At 36.3% G+C, this 24,276-nt stretch overlaps 1 protein-coding gene across 1 annotated transcript in view; it reads right to left on the minus strand.

Annotated features, from left to right (window-relative positions):
• Positions 1 to 24,276, minus strand: part of LOC107753885 (lymphocyte antigen 75-like) — a 42,449-nt gene that overhangs the window by 1,992 nt on the left and 16,181 nt on the right. Inside the window, exons 14-36 of the mRNA XM_016570152.1 lie at positions 22,521 to 22,729; positions 22,276 to 22,418; positions 22,085 to 22,166; positions 21,861 to 21,932; positions 19,429 to 19,552; positions 19,217 to 19,252; positions 18,947 to 19,116; positions 17,880 to 17,947; positions 17,693 to 17,769; positions 15,568 to 15,704; positions 15,371 to 15,479; positions 15,056 to 15,219; positions 13,344 to 13,473; positions 13,040 to 13,260; positions 12,027 to 12,189; positions 11,781 to 11,939; positions 10,992 to 11,114; positions 4,213 to 4,401; positions 3,689 to 3,912; positions 3,390 to 3,573; positions 2,549 to 2,707; positions 1,023 to 1,145; positions 731 to 913 (exon numbers count right to left, since the gene is read on the minus strand). Of these exons, the coding sequence (XP_016425638.1) occupies positions 731 to 913; positions 1,023 to 1,145; positions 2,549 to 2,707; positions 3,390 to 3,573; positions 3,689 to 3,912; positions 4,213 to 4,401; positions 10,992 to 11,114; positions 11,781 to 11,939; positions 12,027 to 12,189; positions 13,040 to 13,260; positions 13,344 to 13,473; positions 15,056 to 15,219; positions 15,371 to 15,479; positions 15,568 to 15,704; positions 17,693 to 17,769; positions 17,880 to 17,947; positions 18,947 to 19,116; positions 19,217 to 19,252; positions 19,429 to 19,552; positions 21,861 to 21,932; positions 22,085 to 22,166; positions 22,276 to 22,418; positions 22,521 to 22,729 (3,249 nt within the window). The remainder of the gene's footprint in view (positions 1 to 730; positions 914 to 1,022; positions 1,146 to 2,548; positions 2,708 to 3,389; positions 3,574 to 3,688; positions 3,913 to 4,212; positions 4,402 to 10,991; positions 11,115 to 11,780; positions 11,940 to 12,026; positions 12,190 to 13,039; positions 13,261 to 13,343; positions 13,474 to 15,055; positions 15,220 to 15,370; positions 15,480 to 15,567; positions 15,705 to 17,692; positions 17,770 to 17,879; positions 17,948 to 18,946; positions 19,117 to 19,216; positions 19,253 to 19,428; positions 19,553 to 21,860; positions 21,933 to 22,084; positions 22,167 to 22,275; positions 22,419 to 22,520; positions 22,730 to 24,276) is intronic.

A 24,276-nucleotide genomic window follows, 5' to 3' on the forward strand; every position in this document is an offset into this window, starting at 1 on the left:
AACGAGGCGTTTTAGGAGGGCGTGGATGACTCTTAACTTTTATAAAGAATATCTCTTTGGATTTGAGACTTTAGTCTTTGCAACTTTACAGATCTTCTTTATGCACCAAGAGCTTGTAACACTCCAAAGAGAAAGGAAAAATTTAAATCGCATCATATGACCCCTTTAATACTGATTTTATTTGATTGGTAACAACCCTATTGTGTCTTATTATATTAAGTGAAATTATTAATAAAATGTAAGAATTTGATATGAAAGATGACGCATGCATTTAATACGGCTGAGGAAAAATGGCCTTTAAATGGGCAAAAATGACCTGGAAATTTTAATATGCAGGAAAATTTTAGTATGCAGTAACTTCAGTCACATAAAACGTAATTTCCCAACAACAAAATTGTGGCCAGTGAAAATCAGGTTTATAAAACGAATAACTTAAGTAATTTGTGGATTAGTGCACACTGGAGACGCGAACCGTTTCAAATGATTCAGTTCGATTTGGTGAACTGGTTCGACCGGTTCACTAAGAAGATCCGGTTAAATAGAACGATTCGTTCGCAATCCGGACATCACTAGACGAGACAAAACCAATAAAACCCATTACAAACGAGGCATTTGTTGCATCCAGTGGGGACATAATTACTGATTATAATGACTTATACTGTCTTTTTACATTATACGTCAGTTTATTTCATAAACTTGTCTAAAAAGGTGAGAAATGTCGGGGACTCACGGGCAGGTGCTTTGCAGACGATTCGGCTGCGGCTGTTCAAGCAGCTTGTGTGGGTCCAGGAGCCGTTGCTGGACACCATGACTGCGCAGATCTGCGGCATCTGCCGTGATAATTGTGGGCCTGAATTTGCATCCCAGCTAGAGAAGTCCAGTTCACTGCCATCGTGCCAACCTGTGGGCTCACCTGTTGCAGAGATTTATAAAGATTTACATTTACTTTTTACATTACATAACTCTTCAACTCTTACAAAAGGAAACAGTGTGATTGAAGGCAGATGAAATCATTGTTTCACCATTGGCGTCAACGTTGAGCGCCAGCCACACTCGGCTTGTGATGGAAGGGTTCTTATTCATGTAGTCAGAGACAAAATCATTCTCCTCTTTACTCTTGATGGTTAACAGCTTGGAGGAAGAATCTGCCAGTTATACAGGAGAAATACAAGATGTTGTTAGACACTTTCAGGTTGATTTTGGATGGTGTATAGCAGTGTTAATTTTGTCAGCCATTTTTAATTTAGTCTTTTAAATTATTCTTAGTCCTGTGTCAAATGTACTTTTTTGTTGTTATCCTACTTAGTCAACCTTGTCCTGGTTTAGTTTAGTAAAGTTTTAGTCAACTAAATGTCTGAGCATTTTAGTCTAGTTTTGGTCAGTGGAAACTTAGTCACATTTTCATCATGCTGTATAATGGTTAAACTAATATATATATATTTTCTGCTCCAAATTATAATCACAATAATTGTTGTCATTTGAGAAATTTATTTTTACATTTCAGGTATTGCACTTTTAACAATAAGCACAAATCAATAGAATGTGGACTCACAGATGGTTTATTTTACCTCATCTATTGTGCTGATTTATTATAGGCTATATATTATATAAATTAATATCAAAGACTTATGCACTCTCTCCGTCTACATTATGAAAACTAGTAAAACACACAAACAACAACAATAAAATACTATAACAGTGAAATTCCTAATAGTAATTCCAATAATTCCAAATTGCAGTGATGTTTCTCTATTAAAACAACAGCGGTTGAGTATTTATCCGCCAACCACAATCGCAAACAATATAATCGAGATCTCATGACAGAACACAGACTCGCTGAATGACACCTTCATTTAAGCTGAACATCTCACATGGAGATCGCTAAACTCCAGCATGTTTTTCAGTGTTTTCAGATCATCGTCGACGCTTCTTATAAAGAGCAAGCGTGTGTGTGTGGTTGCCAGATTGCAAAAATTAAGCAAAACACTGGGCAGAAAACTTTTTTTTTTCTTTCTACGAATCTCTGATTTGGGGATTTGAACTGGCAACCAAACACATGAAAGCTTGAGTAGGAGAGGCGTGTACAGCAGGGTGCAGTAATATTTTGTCTCCTTTTTTTGGCCGAAAATACATTTTGGTATTGTTTTTATTTTTCAAAATACATCTTTTATCGTCAACGATATTGCATGTTGATACAGTCACAGTTATTGTTTATTGACCTTATGGTCGTCTCGTCATCGTCTCGTTTTAGTCATGGGAAAAAAGCTCATCAACGGACATTTTTCGTCATAGTTTTTGTTAACAAAATTAACAGTTTCTAGTGATTATGGGTTTGGATTTGAGAAACTGGTCCTAGAACAGTTTAGAAAGGAAACCATCTGCTGCTTTTTGCACAGACGGTGAAACTTTTGCACTAGCATTTGAATGTTTTATCATTGAGGTTGGCTGCATGTGTATTGTCTCTTCCTGACCAGAAAAAGCTGCAAATTGGTTGTGATACGAAGTGAAACTTGTTAAAGACACAGCAATACAGGATATATACACTCACCCAGATTCTGACACACGTTCTTGGCGCTCTCCATGGTAAAGACAGAGTAGTTGTACATGTTGAAAGCATAGCAGTGATCTTTGAACAGGACCCATGAAAAGTGATCATCACTCTTGGGACAACTGCTGCTGGATTCAGAAGAGAGATGTGCAACAGTTTCTGGGGAAAAAAAAACGAAACCATTTTGAAACTGATCTTTTCAGAACAACAGTTGTGTTACGTCATTGCGTGCTTGTCGGGGCTACGTTCACACGACAACGATGTAGTCAAAAACAAAAAAGTTTTTCCCTTGCGTTTTTAAAACGTTTTCAAAACGATTAGTGTTTACACATATCCGCGAAAACGGCCAGAAACGCTGTATTACGTATGCCAGGCCAGTAGTTGGCGCTGTCACCTTGTTAGTACACAGTACCATTAGGGAAGTGACGATTATATGTTGTATATGATGCATCTCCGCTGTTGGTTGTAATATTGGTGAAGTAAATCCACACTTTACTGAAGAAGCGTTAGCAACTCTTGAGCAGCAACAACAGTACCATGTACTCCGCCATTGCTGTGTATTTTTTATCGCGCTTGCCTTTAAAATCACCACATACTGCGCATGTCTACATACCCAACACGTACTACGTACTACGCACGCGCATGACGCCACCGTTTTCAAAGATTCCTGTATTGGGTGTTTACACGGAAACGATAACGGTGGCGTTTTCAAAAACGTGCACTTTGAAACCGAAATATGCGTTTTCAGTCCCCAAAACGCCGTTGTCATGTAAATGAACAGGCAAAACGCATAAAAAGTTTCCCATTTTTGGCTGAAAATGTTGTGTAAACGGCCCCTTACTCTCACTGATGTGGTTGTAACAGATGGCCCCTTCTTGGGCTGCATGACAGTTGACGGCCATCCAGGTGCCTTTGGAGTCCACAAACACACACTTTTCCTCAGAATCAAGGCCGTCGTTGACAAATCCATCTGGTTTGAATTTTACTGCACTCCCATCTGACCACTCAAATGGCCATCCACTTACCTAAAGAAACAGCCAGACAAAGTACATGACAATGGCAACAACTGAGAGCAAAAGACTGAGCGTACAGCTATTAATTGCTGTCAGTTATTACTATTATCACAAAAAAATTGTGTACATCTTGTTTGGAGAGGCCAATCCAGAGTGAAAAGCCATCCCGTTTGGCGACCAGTGCCATGTTGTCATTAGTGGTTTTGTCAGGAATGCTGGCAAGATGGCCTCTGTTGCGTCCACACTCTTGCAGTGCCTGATACCAATCCATTCTCTTGGCCACCCGACGGTAACTTATGCCATCCGGAGTATTAACATCAACCACACCCTTCATGAACTCCTCTTTGGTATCTGTTAAAGACATTTTTGCAAGTCTATAAATAAAATTGAATCTTCACGTCTTTATATGGAATATACATTTTATAATAAATAAATTATATACAATAGTTGCCTCTTTATTACAAACAGCTGCATTTATTTTAATTCAGTTGAGGTCATAAAAACAACATGCATACTAATGATAAAAATAGAAAATAAGTTTTAAGACTTCTTTCATGTCATATCAATTACTTATTTTGCAGTTTAATGCTAAATAAAAACATATTTTTGGTAAAAACATATGAAAACTGAAACTCATTGGTGTTGCTTTACCATTTTCAATCTTGCACACCACAATACTCCTCTGTTTGAAGGCATTGAAAAGACGTTGATTTGTTATCATTTCCCACTCTCCGATTAAGTTGAGACCAACTATGAAGGACTCTGTGAGGTTTGGTCTTAGACCATATTTCCAGTTAGAGAACTGCACATTGCTGCCATCTAGCCACTTCAGCTGCTCATCTAAAGCAAACACATCATACAGGACAAAAATGAACAGCTAGTTGATACTTTCCTACCCAATTTTCCACATAAATGCTGGAAAACACTACATGACTTTTGGCCAATTTTTTTGCTCCAGGTTACAATCTTGAGAAGTCAACACTAGTTGCCGAAAGTCAGATCCAGTCTTCAGATTGTGGTCAGTAGGAGTTGACAGATTTCACAGAAAATCACATTTTCCGTGACTCTGATTTTTTAGAATCCATCCAACTGGAAGAAATCAATCATGTTTGATATTTAGAGTTAGAGTTTGTTGTGTTCGGAACGTCTTGAAAGTCTGGTCGTGTGTTCTCGTTTAGTGTATGATGCCCATTTTTTCTCTCTTACCATTTACAAAGTCGGCAAGTGTTTGATAACCTAGTGTTTTAAATTCTCATCAGATTTTAAAAGCCATGTAGTGTATTACAGCCTTAACCTGGAAACATTTGGTGTAAAATTGTGAATGTTTAGACCAGGGCTTTTCAACTCGGCTCCTGGAGGGCCGGTGTCCTGCAGAGTTTAGTTCCAACCCTAATCAAACACACCTGATCAAGCTAATCAAAGTATTCAGGACTATTTAAAAAATGATGAACAGGTGTGTTGGATAAGGGTTGGAAGTAAACTATGCAGATCCCTGGCCCTCCAGGACCGGAGTTGACTAGCCCTGGTTTAGACTGATAGAACTTTGGGATGTGATCATCTTACCTGTCTTGTTTTTGTTCATTCCCAGCCACACAAACCTGACTAAATTTTTGAATGGCTGTAACTGTTGCCTGATGAAATCGTTCTCTGCCTCATCACGGATTGTCAGGATTTCTCCGGCCCCGGCTAAAACACACAGACAAGATTACCATAAAACAATGGCCATGTGCACACTGCAGCTAAATTCAGTTGTCAATTCACCTTTTAGTGCTTAATCTTGTTCTGTACACACATGTACTCCAGTAAATTACTGACTCCCAAAAAGTGACAATCTCTTTGCAGAAATTGTACACAGTGTGCACAGAAACAAACTAAACATCTAGTTGTTAATGACATATTTAAACGCATTGCAGAGTTTTGGTGTAAGAAATCACAGGGAAGGAGGTGCGTCTTGACTCAGTGTTGCCAAATCTTGCTATAAAAACCAGCAAATGAGAACAAGCCTATGTTACCTTGGAAATAAGCTACATACCAAAATATTGTTACCTGCACCTGCCTACACTATTATCTCTATAAAATGGATTGTTTATAAGCCGAGGCCAAAAAACAAACCCAAAGACGCTTAATAAGCGTCACTTATAATAAGTGGACATGGCAACCCTTCAAGAGCATGCTTCCAAACATAAAAAAAAAAAAAAAACTTGACGGCTCTGCTGACAGTGCTTTTGTTAAAATCATTAAACATAGGCATTTTTACAACATCTTCGACCACGGAATTGAAACTTTGAAAAGACACAAAAAAGAAACATGAACAACATAAAAAAAAAAGTCCCAGATATGATCCATTCACACCAAGAGACATGCAGATCTGCTGATCAATGATGTCGTTGTTGCCCCATCTGGAGGCCCCCAGCAGTAACGTGTAGCAGTTCTCCTTAAAGCGGATCCAGTTCTGTCCATTGCTTTTGTGAGGACATTTGGCCGAATCTACTTCAGGTGTGACGGTCTCATCTGTTATGAAAAAATGCATTTTTAAAGCAAAACCTGTGCAAGTAAATATTGAAAAGCAGAGGTGGCATTTATGAATTGAATCCTCACTGTGTGGGATGTGGCAGATCACTCCTGAAAGCTCATCCTCACACTCGGTTGCCTTCCAGAAACCGTCAGTGTCCAGATACACACAGGCTCCTTTGGTGGCTTCAGAGGTCCAGCGGTTGAACTCAGTGTGGCTGTGGTCTGTCCAGTGGTAGTGCTCCCCTTCCTTGATAAAAAATAAATAAATTAATAATAATAATAGTAATAAATAGGGATGGTCATGACATTAAACTGTTACAGTATGTAATCAATAAATTCTGTTCTTTTGAATGTTCTATTCATCAAAGAATCTTGGAAAAATGTATCATGGTTTCCACAAAAATAATAAGCAGCAGCACAACTTTTTTCAACATTGATAATAATACTACTGTATATTTTACTTGTACATCAAATCAGCATATTAGAATGATTTCTGAAGGATCATGTGAGACTGAAGTAATAAAGCTGAAAATTCAGCTTTGTACCACAGGAACAAATGATATTTTAAAATATATTATTTACAATAGAAAACAGTTACTTTAAATGTTGTTTTATTGAACTTTTCAATCATCAAAGAATCATGAAAAATTACATTAAATTTTTTAAAATAGAAAACAGTTATTTTAAATTGTAATAATATTTTACTAATTGATTTATTGATCAAATAAAAGCTTACAAAAATGTAATATTTTATACTTTTATTTTGCAGTTCATTTAAAGATCACGGGAATATTTTTCTTTTGTTTGACTAGCACATTTTCCCCCCACTATTTTATATACTAAAGGGCTTGTCATTTTTTTTTTTTTTTTTTTTATAAAAATTTTAAATGTTGATTGGAGAATGGCTGCTGAAAATTAACCTTAATAAATTACATTTTACAATTCTAATAGAAATTTTTTTTTTAAATTGTAATAATATTTCACAATATTACCGTTTTTATGGCATTTTTGCATAAATAAATGCAGCCTCGGTGGCTTCTTTCAAAAACATAAAAAAATGTTATAGACCGCCAACTTTTAAATAGATCTTCACTCACATCTTCACTGAAGAGTCCAATCCAGAGGGGCTGTCCTCTTCGAGAGACTTCAACTGTGAGCACTGCTTGGACATATGCGTCAGGTACGCTGGCCAAGTCCATATTGTAGCTCCGGCACAACTGAAGAGCCTCTATCCATGTTAAATTGCCTTGCTGTACCACCTTAAATGTATGATTATGAACCGTGAAATCATCCTTATGCTCAGGTTCCTTTTGTTCATCTGGGGAAATTGTCAATTGGGTGTTAAACAAACAGAACACTATTTCATATAACATGATTGAGACAATCGCTGGTGGCTCGTACCTGCAAGATGCTGGCAGATGCTGAGATTCTGGCGGTCGGAGCAGGTGGTGTAGTCCCAGGTGCCCATCATGTCAGAATGATCATCATTATACATGTAGGCACAGAGCTCCATGGAGTCCTGTTCAAACGTCTGCCGTGCAAATCAAGAGGAAAAAGAGAAACTCTCAGATTAAGTGTATCATGATGAGAAGAAAATGTACTTAATGTACAGCTTATGCAATTATACGTAAAGCCATCTGAACACCAGATACGGCGTATGGGAGATGAAATCAAAACTGAAAAAAGAAGAAAAAAAGTTTCCCACAATTGAAAACGAAAACTTATACGACACGTATGACTTTTGTGCTTTCATCAAGAAAATAAGGAGATGTTTTGAGGAATGTTCATGATGCTCTTTTCCATATGATGAAAATGAATGAAGGCAGAGGCTGTCAAGCTCCAAAAATGCACTTTTATGTTGGTTTTTAAGTTACTGCACGACTTCAGAAGACAATTCTGAGTCGGATGGATCAATATTATGGTGCTCTTATTATTTACACCACCATTCAAAAGTCTGGAGTTAGTGAGATTGTTTAATGTTTTTGAAACAAGTCAAGGCCTTTACCAGTAAAAAAGTAATATATTTAAAATACATTTATTTCATACTAAGTATAGTTCAAATCTATTACCATATTTACTGCCATATCAATCGAGACTACTAATATAAAAATGATAATTTGGAGTACTACTTGTGCACAATGCACATTTCTTCCCAGCAGGCACCGGACGTCAAAATAACATCAGGTTGACGTTGGACCCCAACGTCAGACAGACACTGCATTTTGGTTGAGAATCAAATCGGGTTGAGTCAATGTTGGATTTTGGTTACACAATCTAAAAACAACAAAATATCAAAGTCAGCTGACATTGGTATCGGACAAAAAATTAACCGTGTTCGTAAAATTAGATGTTGAATTGACATTGAATTTTGGTCACCCGACGTCGCAAACCAAAATGTAATCAAATATCAACGTCTTATGACGTTGTGTGTCTGATGGGTTAACATTAAGTCTAAAATGGGTTTGAGGATTGTATGATCTTTGAATAATATCAGTCTTTAAATGCAAGATATTTCAAGTGTACCTGAAGTATACTCACAATAGTTCCACTTTAGCACAATCAAATATACTTCAGTATGTCTTTAGTTGGACCTCAGCACTACTTCCACACAATTAAAGTGCATTAAACACAAAATTAGTTGTTCCAATTTAGCAGACTGTAAATATACCAGTTTAGTATACTAAATCAGTTATATGGAGCCATCACTCCAGTCTTTAGTGTCACATGATCTGGTCATGCCGCTTTAAATGCGATGGTTAATATTTTTGTGGAAACTGTGATTTTTGTTAGAATTCTTTGATCAGTTCAAAAGAACATAATTTATTTGAAACTGAAATCTTTTGTAACGTTACAAACATCTTTACTGTCACATTTTGATCAATTTGCTCAATTTGATCAATGGCAGAGCCTTTATTTGTGGTTAAACTAGTGTGTGTGTGTTATTGTATTGCAAGTTATTGTAAACATGTGAGGAACAAAACTATTCTCTGTACAATCTATAGCATGCCACAAATGCTGCACAAAATATTTTTTGAGTATTTCTCAAGTGCTTTGATCAGATCTCCAGATCTTTGTGGTCAATTATATAACTTTCATAGCAGATGGACACTTGCATTGATGAATATGGGTCGTAACTGGCCATGCAGGAGAGGATTGAAGTTCAGATATGCAACTGGCGAGTTGTCCACCCACTGAGTGTCATGAAGTTTGAACTTTAGGCCAATCCAGACTTTCTGAGGCTGTCCGGGTAACTCCGGTAACATTGTAGTGATGAAATCTAAATGGAGGAAAGATGCACGGCACAGACAGATAGAGAGAGAGAGAGTCAAGCAACATTACTAAGAGTACTAAAAGCATGAATAAATATGTTTTATATTAAAATGTGTTCTCGGTGGTGGATTTTTTCATAGTATATTAATCAAACACACCCTGTTCAACTTGGTCAGATATGGTGAGCATAGTGCCTGTCAGTGACTTGCAGAACTCATTGGCGTCTTTGAAGGTTTGGAAATAAGACTGGGATAAAACCCAATAGCACTGCAAGAGATGTATACAATGAAGTCATTAACCAAAAACACATGTTTCAAGTTCAAAGGATGTGACTGGCTGCGTGTGTATGTCAGACCTTCTTTCTGAAGTGCCTGGAAGTGCTCGCACATGGGGTGCTGGCAGGGGGCGGTTCTGGGCTTCCTTTCTCCGCAGAAGTGACGTTCAGTGTCTCGCACACAAACGGCTGTTTTTCATTACATTTGCCGCTGAAACCTACGGAGAAAAAAAGATTAAAGAGGATCGTCTGAGTTGCTTTGTAAATCAGAATTGTTGCTGTCAGTTTAGAGGGGAATTTTTCCAAATTATAAAGTCTTATAAAAGTTATTTTTTTTAAATAAAATAAAAACAAATGTGTCTTTGTCTTTCTTATCCTCTATTATAAAAGCAAATGCCTAAAAATGCTTTATTCTTGTTTCTTTTACAAAACAGACCTCATCATTTGATAATGATAATTATATTTGGGTGCAATAATGGAACAAAATTAATTAATTAAGAAAACAAGTTAGTAATTATCTGTAGTTAAAAAATTGAGCGATTTAAAACAGCAAAGACCAATTCTGTTTAAGAATTTTATTACAGTAAATATTAAGGTAAATGGCACTAACTGCTACAAAATTCTTACAGTATGAGCATCATCATAATCATGTCCTTGCAAAGTGAAGAAAATGGTTGTCTTCACTGAGGCAACATTATGAAACCTGTCATTAAAAGCATCTAAAAGTCTTAATGTTTTATTACATTTATACTGACACTAGTGTTGTAGTACTTGAGACTGAGATGTTTTTTGAAGGTCTTGGTCTTGTCTCAGACTTGGTCTCAGACTGAGAGGACTCGTAATTTTATTTCAAGACCATTAAAGACCACAACTGCAGGGATATCACTAAATTTCTGGTGCATTGTCCGATTTATCTGTTAACATCATTACTGTGATTGGATGTAAAACTGCTTCAAATGCAATCAATAACTTATTTCTAATTTGATTTCTTTTGATAAAAAATTCACCAAAATTAATCCAAATGCCCAAAAAATGTCAGATATGATTACAAAAAAGTACTTGTATAAGATCGTTTTTATATTATAACATATATAATTGAGCAGTATCACAAGAGCAAGAGAGCTGTTTTCTTGAGCACAATGTGATATTGATTTTATTCAAACATTCAACAAGAAGTTAATTGTAAGTGTATTACATTTAGACACTATACACCTGATCAAGCTAATCAAAGTATTCAGGACTATTTAAAAAATGATGAACAGGTGTGTTGGATAAGGGTTGGAAGTAAACTATGCAGATCCCTGGCCCTCCAGGACCGGAGTTGACTAGCCCTGGTTTAGACTGATAGAACTTTGGGATGTGATCATCTTACCTGTCTTGTTTTTGTTCATTCCCAGCCACACAAACCTGACTAAATTTTTGAATGGCTGTAACTGTTGCCTGATGAAATCGTTCTCTGCCTCATCACGGATTGTCAGGATTTCTCCGGCCCCGGCTAAAACACACAGACAAGATTACCATAAAACAATGGCCATGTGCACACTGCAGCTAAATTCAGTTGTCAATTCACCTTTTAGTGCTTAATCTTGTTCTGTACACACATGTACTCCAGTAAATTACTGACTCCCAAAAAGTGACAATCTCTTTGCAGAAATTGTACACAGTGTGCACAGAAACAAACTAAACATCTAGTTGTTAATGACATATTTAAACGCATTGCAGAGTTTTGGTGTAAGAAATCACAGGGAAGGAGGTGCGTCTTGACTCAGTGTTGCCAAATCTTGCTATAAAAACCAGCAAATGAGAACAAGCCTATGTTACCTTGGAAATAAGCTACATACCAAAATATTGTTACCTGCACCTGCCTACACTATTATCTCTATAAAATGGATTGTTTATAAGCCGAGGCCAAAAAACAAACCCAAAGACGCTTAATAAGCGTCACTTATAATAAGTGGACATGGCAACCCTTCAAGAGCATGCTTCCAAACATAAAAAAAAAAAAAAAACTTGACGGCTCTGCTGACAGTGCTTTTGTTAAAATCATTAAACATAGGCATTTTTACAACATCTTCGACCACGGAATTGAAACTTTGAAAAGACACAAAAAAGAAACATGAACAACATAAAAAAAAAAGTCCCAGATATGATCCATTCACACCAAGAGACATGCAGATCTGCTGATCAATGATGTCGTTGTTGCCCCATCTGGAGGCCCCCAGCAGTAACGTGTAGCAGTTCTCCTTAAAGCGGATCCAGTTCTGTCCATTGCTTTTGTGAGGACATTTGGCCGAATCTACTTCAGGTGTGACGGTCTCATCTGTTATGAAAAAATGCATTTTTAAAGCAAAACCTGTGCAAGTAAATATTGAAAAGCAGAGGTGGCATTTATGAATTGAATCCTCACTGTGTGGGATGTGGCAGATCACTCCTGAAAGCTCATCCTCACACTCGGTTGCCTTCCAGAAACCGTCAGTGTCCAGATACACACAGGCTCCTTTGGTGGCTTCAGAGGTCCAGCGGTTGAACTCAGTGTGGCTGTGGTCTGTCCAGTGGTAGTGCTCCCCTTCCTTGATAAAAAATAAATAAATTAATAATAATAATAGTAATAAATAGGGATGGTCATGACATTAAACTGTTACAGTATGTAATCAATAAATTCTGTTCTTTTGAATGTTCTATTCATCAAAGAATCTTGGAAAAATGTATCATGGTTTCCACAAAAATAATAAGCAGCAGCACAACTTTTTTCAACATTGATAATAATACTACTGTATATTTTACTTGTACATCAAATCAGCATATTAGAATGATTTCTGAAGGATCATGTGAGACTGAAGTAATAAAGCTGAAAATTCAGCTTTGTACCACAGGAACAAATGATATTTTAAAATATATTATTTACAATAGAAAACAGTTACTTTAAATGTTGTTTTATTGAACTTTTCAATCATCAAAGAATCATGAAAAATTACATTAAATTTTTTAAAATAGAAAACAGTTATTTTAAATTGTAATAATATTTTACTAATTGATTTATTGATCAAATAAAAGCTTACAAAAATGTAATATTTTATACTTTTATTTTGCAGTTCATTTAAAGATCACGGGAATATTTTTCTTTTGTTTGACTAGCACATTTTCCCCCCACTATTTTATATACTAAAGGGCTTGTCATTTTTTTTTTTTTTTTTTTTATAAAAATTTTAAATGTTGATTGGAGAATGGCTGCTGAAAATTAACCTTAATAAATTACATTTTACAATTCTAATAGAAATTTTTTTTTTAAATTGTAATAATATTTCACAATATTACCGTTTTTATGGCATTTTTGCATAAATAAATGCAGCCTCGGTGGCTTCTTTCAAAAACATAAAAAAATGTTATAGACCGCCAACTTTTAAATAGATCTTCACTCACATCTTCACTGAAGAGTCCAATCCAGAGGGGCTGTCCTCTTCGAGAGACTTCAACTGTGAGCACTGCTTGGACATATGCGTCAGGTACGCTGGCCAAGTCCATATTGTAGCTCCGGCACAACTGAAGAGCCTCTATCCATGTTAAATTGCCTTGCTGTACCACCTTAAATGTATGATTATGAACCGTGAAATCATCCTTATGCTCAGGTTCCTTTTGTTCATCTGGGGAAATTGTCAATTGGGTGTTAAACAAACAGAACACTATTTCATATAACATGATTGAGACAATCGCTGGTGGCTCGTACCTGCAAGATGCTGGCAGATGCTGAGATTCTGGCGGTCGGAGCAGGTGGTGTAGTCCCAGGTGCCCATCATGTCAGAATGATCATCATTATACATGTAGGCACAGAGCTCCATGGAGTCCTGTTCAAACGTCTGCCGTGCAAATCAAGAGGAAAAAGAGAAACTCTCAGATTAAGTGTATCATGATGAGAAGAAAATGTACTTAATGTACAGCTTATGCAATTATACGTAAAGCCATCTGAACACCAGATACGGCGTATGGGAGATGAAATCAAAACTGAAAAAAGAAGAAAAAAAGTTTCCCACAATTGAAAACGAAAACTTATACGACACGTATGACTTTTGTGCTTTCATCAAGAAAATAAGGAGATGTTTTGAGGAATGTTCATGATGCTCTTTTCCATATGATGAAAATGAATGAAGGCAGAGGCTGTCAAGCTCCAAAAATGCACTTTTATGTTGGTTTTTAAGTTACTGCACGACTTCAGAAGACAATTCTGAGTCGGATGGATCAATATTATGGTGCTCTTATTATTTACACCACCATTCAAAAGTCTGGAGTTAGTGAGATTGTTTAATGTTTTTGAAACAAGTCAAGGCCTTTACCAGTAAAAAAGTAATATATTTAAAATACATTTATTTCATACTAAGTATAGTTCAAATCTATTACCATATTTACTGCCATATCAATCGAGACTACTAATATAAAAATGATAATTTGGAGTACTACTTGTGCACAATGCACATTTCTTCCCAGCAGGCACCGGACGTCAAAATAACATCAGGTTGACGTTGGACCCCAACGTCAGACAGACACTGCATTTTGGTTGAGAATCAAATCGGGTTGAGTCAATGTTGGATTTTGGTTACACAATCTAAAAACAACAAAATATCAAAGTCAGCTGACATTGGTATCGGACAAAAAATTAACCGTGTTCGTAAAATTAGATGTTGAATTGACATTGAATTTTGGTCACCCGACGTCGCAAACCAAAATGTAATCAAATATCAACGTCTTATGACGTTGTGTGTCTGATGGGTTAACATTAAGTCTAAAATGGGTTTGAGGATTGTATGATCTTTGAATAATATCAGTCTTTAAATGCAAGATATTTCAAGTGTACCTGAAGTATACTCACAATAGTTCCACTTTAGCACAATCAAATATACTTCAGTATGTCTTTAGTTGGACCTCAGCACTACTTCCACACAATTAAAGTGCATTAAACACAAAATTAGTTGTTCCAATTTAGCAGACTGTAAATATACCAGTTTAGTATACTAAATCAGTTATATGGAGCCATCACTCCAGTCTTTAGTGTCACATGATCTGGTCATGCCGCTTTAAATGCGATGGTTAATATTTTTGTGGAAACTGTGATTTTTGTTAGAATTCTTTGATCAGTTCAAAAGAACATAATTTATTTGAAACTGAAATCTTTTGTAACGTTACAAACATCTTTACTGTCACATTTTGATCAATTTGCTCAATTTGATCAATGGCAGAGCCTTTATTTGTGGTTAAACTAGTGTGTGTGTGTTATTGTATTGCAAGTTATTGTAAACATGTGAGGAACAAAACTATTCTCTGTACAATCTATAGCATGCCACAAATGCTGCACAAAATATTTTTTGAGTATTTCTCAAGTGCTTTGATCAGATCTCCAGATCTTTGTGGTCAATTATATAACTTTCATAGCAGATGGACACTTGCATTGATGAATATGGGTCGTAACTGGCCATGCAGGAGAGGATTGAAGTTCAGATATGCAACTGGCGAGTTGTCCACCCACTGAGTGTCATGAAGTTTGAACTTTAGGCCAATCCAGACTTTCTGAGGCTGTCCGGGTAACTCCGGTAACATTGTAGTGATGAAATCTAAATGGAGGAAAGATGCACGGCACAGACAGATAGAGAGAGAGAGAGTCAAGCAACATTACTAAGAGTACTAAAAGCATGAATAAATATGTTTTATATTAAAATGTGTTCTCGGTGGTGGATTTTTTCATAGTATATTAATCAAACACACCCTGTTCAACTTGGTCAGATATGGTGAGCATAGTGCCTGTCAGTGACTTGCAGAACTCATTGGCGTCTTTGAAGGTTTGGAAATAAGACTGGGATAAAACCCAATAGCACTGCAAGAGATGTATACAATGAAGTCATTAACCAAAAACACATGTTTCAAGTTCAAAGGATGTGACTGGCTGCGTGTGTATGTCAGACCTTCTTTCTGAAGTGCCTGGAAGTGCTCGCACATGGGGTGCTGGCAGGGGGCGGTTCTGGGCTTCCTTTCTCCGCAGAAGTGACGTTCAGTGTCTCGCACACAAACGGCTGTTTTTCATTACATTTGCCGCTGAAACCTACGGAGAAAAAAAGATTAAAGAGGATCGTCTGAGTTGCTTTGTAAATCAGAATTGTTGCTGTCAGTTTAGAGGGGAATTTTTCCAAATTATAAAGTCTTATAAAAGTTATTTTTTTTAAATAAAATAAAAACAAATGTGTCTTTGTCTTTCTTATCCTCTATTATAAAAGCAAATGCCTAAAAATGCTTTATTCTTGTTTCTTTTACAAAACAGACCTCATCATTTGATAATGATAATTATATTTGGGTGCAATAATGGAACAAAATTAATTAATTAAGAAAACAAGTTAGTAATTATCTGTAGTTAAAAAATTGAGCGATTTAAAACAGCAAAGACCAATTCTGTTTAAGAATTTTATTACAGTAAATATTAAGGTAAATGGCACTAACTGCTACAAAATTCTTACAGTATGAGCATCATCATAATCATGTCCTTGCAAAGTGAAGAAAATGGTTGTCTTCACTGAGGCAACATTATGAAACCTGTCATTAAAAGCATCTAAAAGTCTTAATGTTTTATTACATTTATACTGACACTAGTGTTGTAGTACTTGAGACTGAGATGTTTTTTGAAGGTCTTGGTCTTGTCTCAGACTTGGTCTCAGACTGAGAGGACTCGTAATTTTATTTCAAGACCATTAAAGACCACAACTGCAGGGATATCACTAAATTTCTGGTGCATTGTCCGATTTATCTGTTAACATCATTACTGTGATTGGATGTAAAACTGCTTCAAATGCAATCAATAACTTATTTCTAATTTGATTTCTTTTGATAAAAAATTCACCAAAATTAATCCAAATGCCCAAAAAATGTCAGATATGATTACAAAAAAGTACTTGTATAAGATCGTTTTTATATTATAACATATATAATTGAGCAGTATCACAAGAGCAAGAGAGCTGTTTTCTTGAGCACAATGTGATATTGATTTTATTCAAACATTCAACAAGAAGTTAATTGTAAGTGTATTACATTTAGACACTATTTTTAACACAAGTCTATTGGCAATGGAAATAGTTCCAAACAAATCCACAGCAGAACTGTTGTGTGTTTCCGAGCAACACACAGCTGTGTTGCGTTACAGTAATTATCTGTAGTTAAAAAATTTAGCGATTTAAAACAGCAAAGACCAATTCTGTTTAAGAATTTTATTACAGTATTACAAGTCTATTGGCAATGGAAATAGTTCCAAACAAATCCACAGCAGAACTGTTGTGTGTTTCCGAGCAACACACAGCTGTGTTGCGTTGCTGAATTCGAATGAATCGGCTAAATAAATGATTCCATGACTTATTCATTAAGTGATATGCTGCCACCTAGCTAACCGGTGGTTTTAGTTTCATATTTAAAAGCATTTTATTTTTCCATCATATTTCTATATCCAAAATGTTATTTTCAAAATCTCAACAATATTTATGCTGTAACATTCGGATGCGACTTCTGTGCCACCTCTGCAGCCTTGGTCTTGTCTTGCTGTCAACACACTCTGGTCTTGGTCTCAATTTAGGTGGTCTTGCCTACAACACTACCTGACACTTTGTTCAGCTAGTAGAAAAAGGTAACACTTTAGAGTAGGGAACACATATTTACTATTAACTAAGAGTTTACCTAATTTGCTGCTTAGGTATTGGTTGGGATTAAGGGATCTAAAATATAGTCATGCAGAATAAGTCATTAATATGTGCTTTATACAATAAGTACTAATAAACAGCCAATATGCTAGTAATATGCATGCTAATAAGCAACTAGTTAATAGTGAGAATTGGTCCTTAAAATAATGTGTTACCGAAAAAAAAAACCCCATAAAGGTTGCATCCTGCTCCCCAAGTGATTCATGGGTCTTTCAACATTCACAGGAATTTCCATTGTGCTACGACTAGGAAAGTCATTTGAATTAACCATGAAACATCTTGTCAACATGTCAAGCTGCCCCAAAACAAACTCTGTAAGATGTGGAAAGGAATCACAATGAGACTCTCATACCAGGTTCAAATGACATGGGAGTGATAGAGGGGCACCTTCCCAGAAACGCTGAATAATAGTAGTGCATGGGGCTGAGCCTGCAAACACACACACACACATACTAATAAATTATAAATAAAAGAGAGGTTCATGCCAGTAATTGTGCCTCTTGATGAGGTTTGGATAAGGTATGAAAACCAGAACTTACATAAAGGGAACATGAGGACCATGGTAACGAAGGTCTGCCCACCACTTTAAATTCACCTGTTCTGAATGCTAAAGATCATTAAAAATACATTCATTACTGGATGATATGAACAACCATATACTCACTCATATTAGTATTATCCATTTCCCAACAGACAGACACTTTATTGTGGATCAAACAATGTCCATTTATGAGCATGGGTGTTGTTTCTTACAATACTTCCAAAAGAACATAAAAAAAAAAAGTTTTATCATTCAAACTTAATTCATACAGTATTTGCTACTGTTCAAAATGGAGTTTGGGGTCAGTAAGATTTAAAAAAAAAAAAAAAAAATGAATACATTTATTCAGAATTGTATTGATAAACTAGTGACAGTAATTCTGTTCTTCTGATGAGTTAAAAAAAAAAAAAAAACTAGCGGAAGGGAGAGAAAAGTGTTTATTACGTTTGAAATATGGATATTTATATTAAAAAAATGCATGGATTCACGACAGGATGCATTTTATTACGGATGCGCGCACTTTATTTCACGTCTTCTGGACTGTTGACAAAAAGCACCCGCTTACACCCATTGAAAGGCTTGGAATAGCCAGGACAATTTTTAATATCACTCCGATTGGATTCGTCTGAAAGAAGAAAGTCACATACACCTAGGATGCTTTGAAGGTGAGTGAAACACAGGCTAATTTTCATTTTTGGGTGAACTAACCCTTTAAAAATCTTACTGATGAACAGCAGTGTATTACTTTTTAAATAATTTAAAAAGTTGTATTAGTTTTAAATAGCTTTAAATTGCGTTTTAAATAACAAAAGAAAAGAAAATTCCTAATATTTCTGGCAGTAACATTTTGCGCTCTGTCTATGCATAATAAAAAGTAAATGTGCTTTTTTTATGGTTTACTTGTGTTTTATGCATTTTCTTATCACTATGTGTAGGCCTCATTTGAAGGCATCACCAGCTCTCTGTTTTGACGTTCTGTGGAGATGCAGCCTTTAATTTAAGGAGTCAGACCTCCCCAAACCCCCTGGTAATTCAGGGTTTATAAAAACATCTGCACCCTCTTACCTCAAAAAGTCGTTCCTGTAGGCGGCGTGCGGCATTAAGGGTGTCGGGTGCGGCGAGTTTACTGCTGTTGCTGCTGCAGTACAAGACGGCCTCCTCGAAGGACAACTTTGGCTCTGCTACAAACCAGAACTCCTGGCCGTCTATAAACACTGATGTGTTATGGTGCCCATCTGTTAGTAGTGAAACACGAAACATGTCACTGATTTGCAAACCAAAAAATTACATAATCCATGACGTATTTGGGCATTTGATTCGAAATGAAAGTTCTACCTGGATTGTACCACTCTGGTGTTTTTGGTGTTTGACCTAGAGAATGATACAAAGACCATGAATATATATATATGGAACTTAATGAAATTCTTAACATACTTGTCGCTCTTTTACAGTACAGACAATTGAAGGGGAAGAAACTTTTCAAATTCATAAACTTGAAAACAAACAAAGTCTTAGTCTTGGGTGTTGTTGTCTTGAGTGTTGTTTACCTCGTGGTATCTGACACACCCATTCCAGTTTGGCGTTGCAGTGAAAGACGCTGGGATAAAAAGGCCGTGGAGGAACATTATGAAACAGGAGGAAGAGAAATGGCTTGTAGGTTCCTTTCAAAGTCTGATGATACAAAAAAAAAATATTACAAAATATTACAAGCTGCCTGAATTCAAACAGGCCTTAGATTTCTACTGTGTAACATCTACTATTCTAAATTCTTAATATTGTCTGTTTGATGCCTCTGATATGTTTTTGAATCTGTTTGATGACAATCTATCGATCTGATTCATTTCCCATCTCTCCCTACTCCCAAACAGAAGGCAAAAGCCGTATGAAGGTCATTCTAGATTTCTGATTATTGACTGGCTGTTGGCTGCCAACAGCGATAGGCTGTTTTGTGTCAATTACTGCCTCCATCCCAACATTTACATGTCCGAATGAAACAAGCATCAAACACAAACTGAATACTGCTGTGCAAAAGTCTTAGGTCATTAGAATTTTCACCAACAAAAATGGTTTTAAGTCAGTTATTTCTATCTTTTGCTGTAGTGTGTCAGTAGGAAATATCAGTTTACATTTCCAAACATTCCTTTAGCCATTAATTTTTAATAATCCAGTGAGATTTTTGTCTGACGACAGCTAGTGCTCCACACAGAGATCTGATCATCATCCAGTCTGTCTGGAATGACATGAAGAAACAGAGAAATCTTCCTGCAAAGCTACAGTACTGTTAAAAGTTTTAGGCACTTGTGTAAAAATGCTGTAACGTGAGGATGCTTTCAAAAATAATGTCATAAATAGATTTTATTTTGTAAATAGATTCTATTAACTAAATCAAATCAACATTTGGTGTGAGCATCCTTTGCGTCTAAAGCAGCTTTTGCCCTCGGTGCACTTGTGTATACAGTAGTTTTTCAGGGAGCTTTGTAGGTAGGTTTCTTGAAGCGTCTTGGAGACGTTGCCACAGTTCTTCTGGATTTAGTCTGTCTCAGTTTGTTCTGTTTCTTCATGTCATTCCAGACAGACTGATGATGATCAGATCAGATATCTGTGCAAAAGGAATGTTTGGAAATGTAAACTGATATTTCCTACTTACACACTACAGATACACAAAAGACAGACTGACTTAAAACCATTTTTGTTGGTGAATAAAAATACTAATGGCCTAAAACTTTTGCACAATAGTGTATATTCACCAACTATAATGCTGTTTTTATGTCATACTAAAATTTCATATTTGTGCTATAATGTCTGTCATTTTAATGAAAAAATAATAAAATACTACAGTAACAACCTATTAGTTAGGTAAATGTAATTTATATCAACAAATATGGTAAAACCTTTTAACTTTTAACTGAAGTGTAACTTTTACAGTAAAATGTTGTTAAAATGAAACAGTAAAAAGTCAAATTAAATAGTAAGTCATCTTATAATTTACAGTGAGAAACAGTAAAAGTATCTGTGACATAATATATTTCAATGTATTTTATTTAAATAGTTATGTTTCTTATCTTTGTGATCAGTTACGCACATTATAGTGTTTAATACTACATTTTAGGTTGTTTAGATAACATTCATTGTGTTATTTTAGTGTTTTATAGCAATGCTCAATGACAAATGAATCTATGTCTGTTTTGTGTGCTTACTGTCAAATAAAATTAAGGCAGCGGCTATTTGCACTAAGTGTAAATAGCAATGGATTCTATTTACACTATGTTAAAATAGCAAGATTTTCTGCTATTTATACTACTTATTGCAAATAGTGGCAATTATCTGCACCTCAGTATTGTAGTACATTATAAAACAGTACGCAATAATGACGTATTGAGTGTAAATTATAATTTTAATTCAAATTATTAAATGAATGCCGCCTTATTGGGACAACAAAGCCCTCCCTACACCTACCCTAACCCTACCCGATACTTTATTTTAAACCTTTTGATTATTTCCTTCATTTTTATTGAAAATAAATGCCTTTCTGATGTGACATGAGATTTGAAAACGGAGAAAAAAAGTTCGGCAAAAGACGGATTCGAACTCGGGTCAATCACGTCAAAAGCACACACCTTACCATCTACGCCACTGAGACTGATGTTTCAGAAGCGTCTTTTTTCAGTGTTGACTATCCCAAACACACGTTGGTGGGTGGAGTTAGTGTAAATAGCCTCTACCAACAAGGCGGGCTATTTGCACTTAGTGTAAATAGACACTCCGTAAAAGATTAAAATGATTTAAAATATCAAGAAATATGTACAGCTACCCAAGTAAAGTTTTTAACTTGTAAATATGTGTTTCACTAGAGAGGACCCAGAATAGCATGTATCATTTCTTCTGTTGTTTGTCAGGATAATATTGCATAATAATGCAGTTTTGTGATGTTATGAGAGGTCAGGGGTCATGCATGTTTTGAGAGTCATGTTTACCACACCTTAAAGGCAACGCAGTCCCTGTTATAGACATCATCTTCATTGAATTCCTCAGGAAAGATCATCATGGAGACCTGTTACCAAGCAGCAGAAACAAATGATAACACCTACACATTTCACACTTTAGCTTTAGTCAACAAAGAAATAAAGGAGCAAATGATGGCTCCGATCACAACTCAATTTTGTCTTTAATTTGTTCAGAAAACATCATATGCTAGTGACTCACTGGACGCCCATCACTCCACTCCCAGTTATTGTTGTTATTTGGATTTCTGCGATTTAGTCCCACCCAGAAAAAACGATTATCACTGTACAGAGAAAACAGACAGCACAAGTAAAAGTCAATAAATGCCACTGCCCTTGGTTTAGTGTGTGGGGGAATATGATAATGGGAGTTAAAAATTGTCCTATCTGTACCTGATAGAGTCTCTCAGGATGTAATGTAACGCTTGCATATCTTTAGCCTCAGTGAAGCTGGGCAAATGCCCCCCTAGTGCCTCACAGAAACGCTCCGCCTCTTCCCACGAGCGCTTCCTGGTCAAACGCTCCTCGTGAAACACCTGCAGACACATTCAAACAGATGTTGATTAGATATAACTAGAAATGGCTTCATTGTCTTGACTCAGCTTCTATTGTTTTAGATGAATACCAGCTGAACACACCATGTAACAGTACTTTAGGCCTTCCTTTGAGACCCATCCTGGTGCACAGGAAGCATTGAGATTGGGCTCAACTGGATCTGGGGTGGGTTGGACCATTGATTTGATGGGTTTCTTACAGATTCTGCCAGCTTTGAACAGAGTGCAGTTCTTAACAGCCCACTGGCCCAAAGGATTCCCAGTAGACATCACCACACAGCCACCGGCGAAAGCTGGAATACATATTTACATTCAAACTCAATGCAAAATATTTAAAATGATGATATTTAAAAAGTTGCAGGGTATCCACGGGATTTTTTAAATCAAATTTAAGACTTTATTTAACACCTGCACAAAAAAAAAATGAGTACCATATGAGCGGGTAGGGCAACGTCTATGGTAACATTAAATGTAAAATGACCGTAAAATTTTGAACAAAAACAGAAGACGGGCTTATTGAAAATGCAAATCCATTCTCGGTAAGCAGGTGGCGATTTCAGAAGAGCAGAAATATATAGCGGTTTGCAGAGTAACCACAGTAGACAAAGCGGCACAGCACCTGACTTTGAAACTCATACAGGTGCATCTCAATAAATTAGAATGTCGTGGAAAAGTTCATTTATTTCAGTAATTCAACTCAAATTGTGAAACTCGTGTATTAAATAAATTCAGTGCACACAGACTGAAGTAGTTTAAGTCTTTGGTTCTTTTAATTGTGATGATTTTGGCTCACATTTAACAAAAACCCACCAACTCACTATCTCAACAAATTAGAATACTCCATAAGACCAATAAAAAAAAATTTTTTAGTGAATTGTTGGCCTTCTGAAAAGTATGTTCATTTACTGTACATGCACTCAATACTTGGTAGGGGCTCCTTTTACTTTAATTACTGCCTCAATTCGGCGCGGCATGGAGGTGATCAGTTTGTGGCACTACTGAGGTGGTATGGAAGCCCAGGTTTCTTTGACAGTGGCCTTCAGCTCATCTGCATTTTTTGGTCTCTTGTTTCTCATTTTCCTCTTGACAATACCCCATAGACTCTCTATGGGGTTCAGGTCTGGTGAGTTTGCTGGCCAGTCAAGCACACCAACACCATGGTCATTTAACCAACTTTTGGTGCTTTTGGCAGTGTGAGCAGGTGCCAAATCCTGCTGGAAAATGAAATCAGCATCTTCAAAAAGCTGGTCAGCAGAAGGAAGCATGAAGTGCTCCAAAATTTCTTGGTAAACGGGTGCAGTGACGTTGGTTTTCACATTCTAATTTATTGAGATGCACCTGTATTTATTCAATCAAATTATAACCTTTTTGATGTTTAATCATCACATTAAAGGGATAGTTCACTCAAAAATAAAAAAATTATGTAATTAAAGGAGTAGTTCACTTCCAGAACAAAAATGTACAGATAATGTACTCACCCCCTTGTCATCCAAGATGCTCATGTCTTTCTTTCTTCAGTCGTAAAGAAATTATGTTTTTTGAGGAAAACATTTCAGGAATTTTCTCCATATAGTGTACTTCTGTGGTGCCCGCGAGTTTGAACTTCCAAAATGCAGTTTAAATGCAGCTTCAAATGGCTCTAAACGATCTCAGCCAATGAAGAAGGGTCTTATCTAGCGAAACGATCGGTTATTTTCTAAAAAATAAATTACAATTTATATACTTTTTAACCTCAAATGCTCGTCTTGTGTAGCTCTGCGTGAACTCTGTGCATTCCGGTTCATGACAGTTAGGGTAGGTCTAAAAACTCCCATCTCATTTTCTCCTCCAACTTCAAAAT

The sequence above is a fragment of the Sinocyclocheilus rhinocerous genome, unplaced genomic scaffold (assembly GCF_001515625.1).
Source record: "Sinocyclocheilus rhinocerous isolate Xijiao unplaced genomic scaffold, SAMN03320098_v1.1 scaffold711, whole genome shotgun sequence".
Lineage (NCBI taxonomy): Eukaryota > Metazoa > Chordata > Actinopteri > Cypriniformes > Cyprinidae > Sinocyclocheilus > Sinocyclocheilus rhinocerous.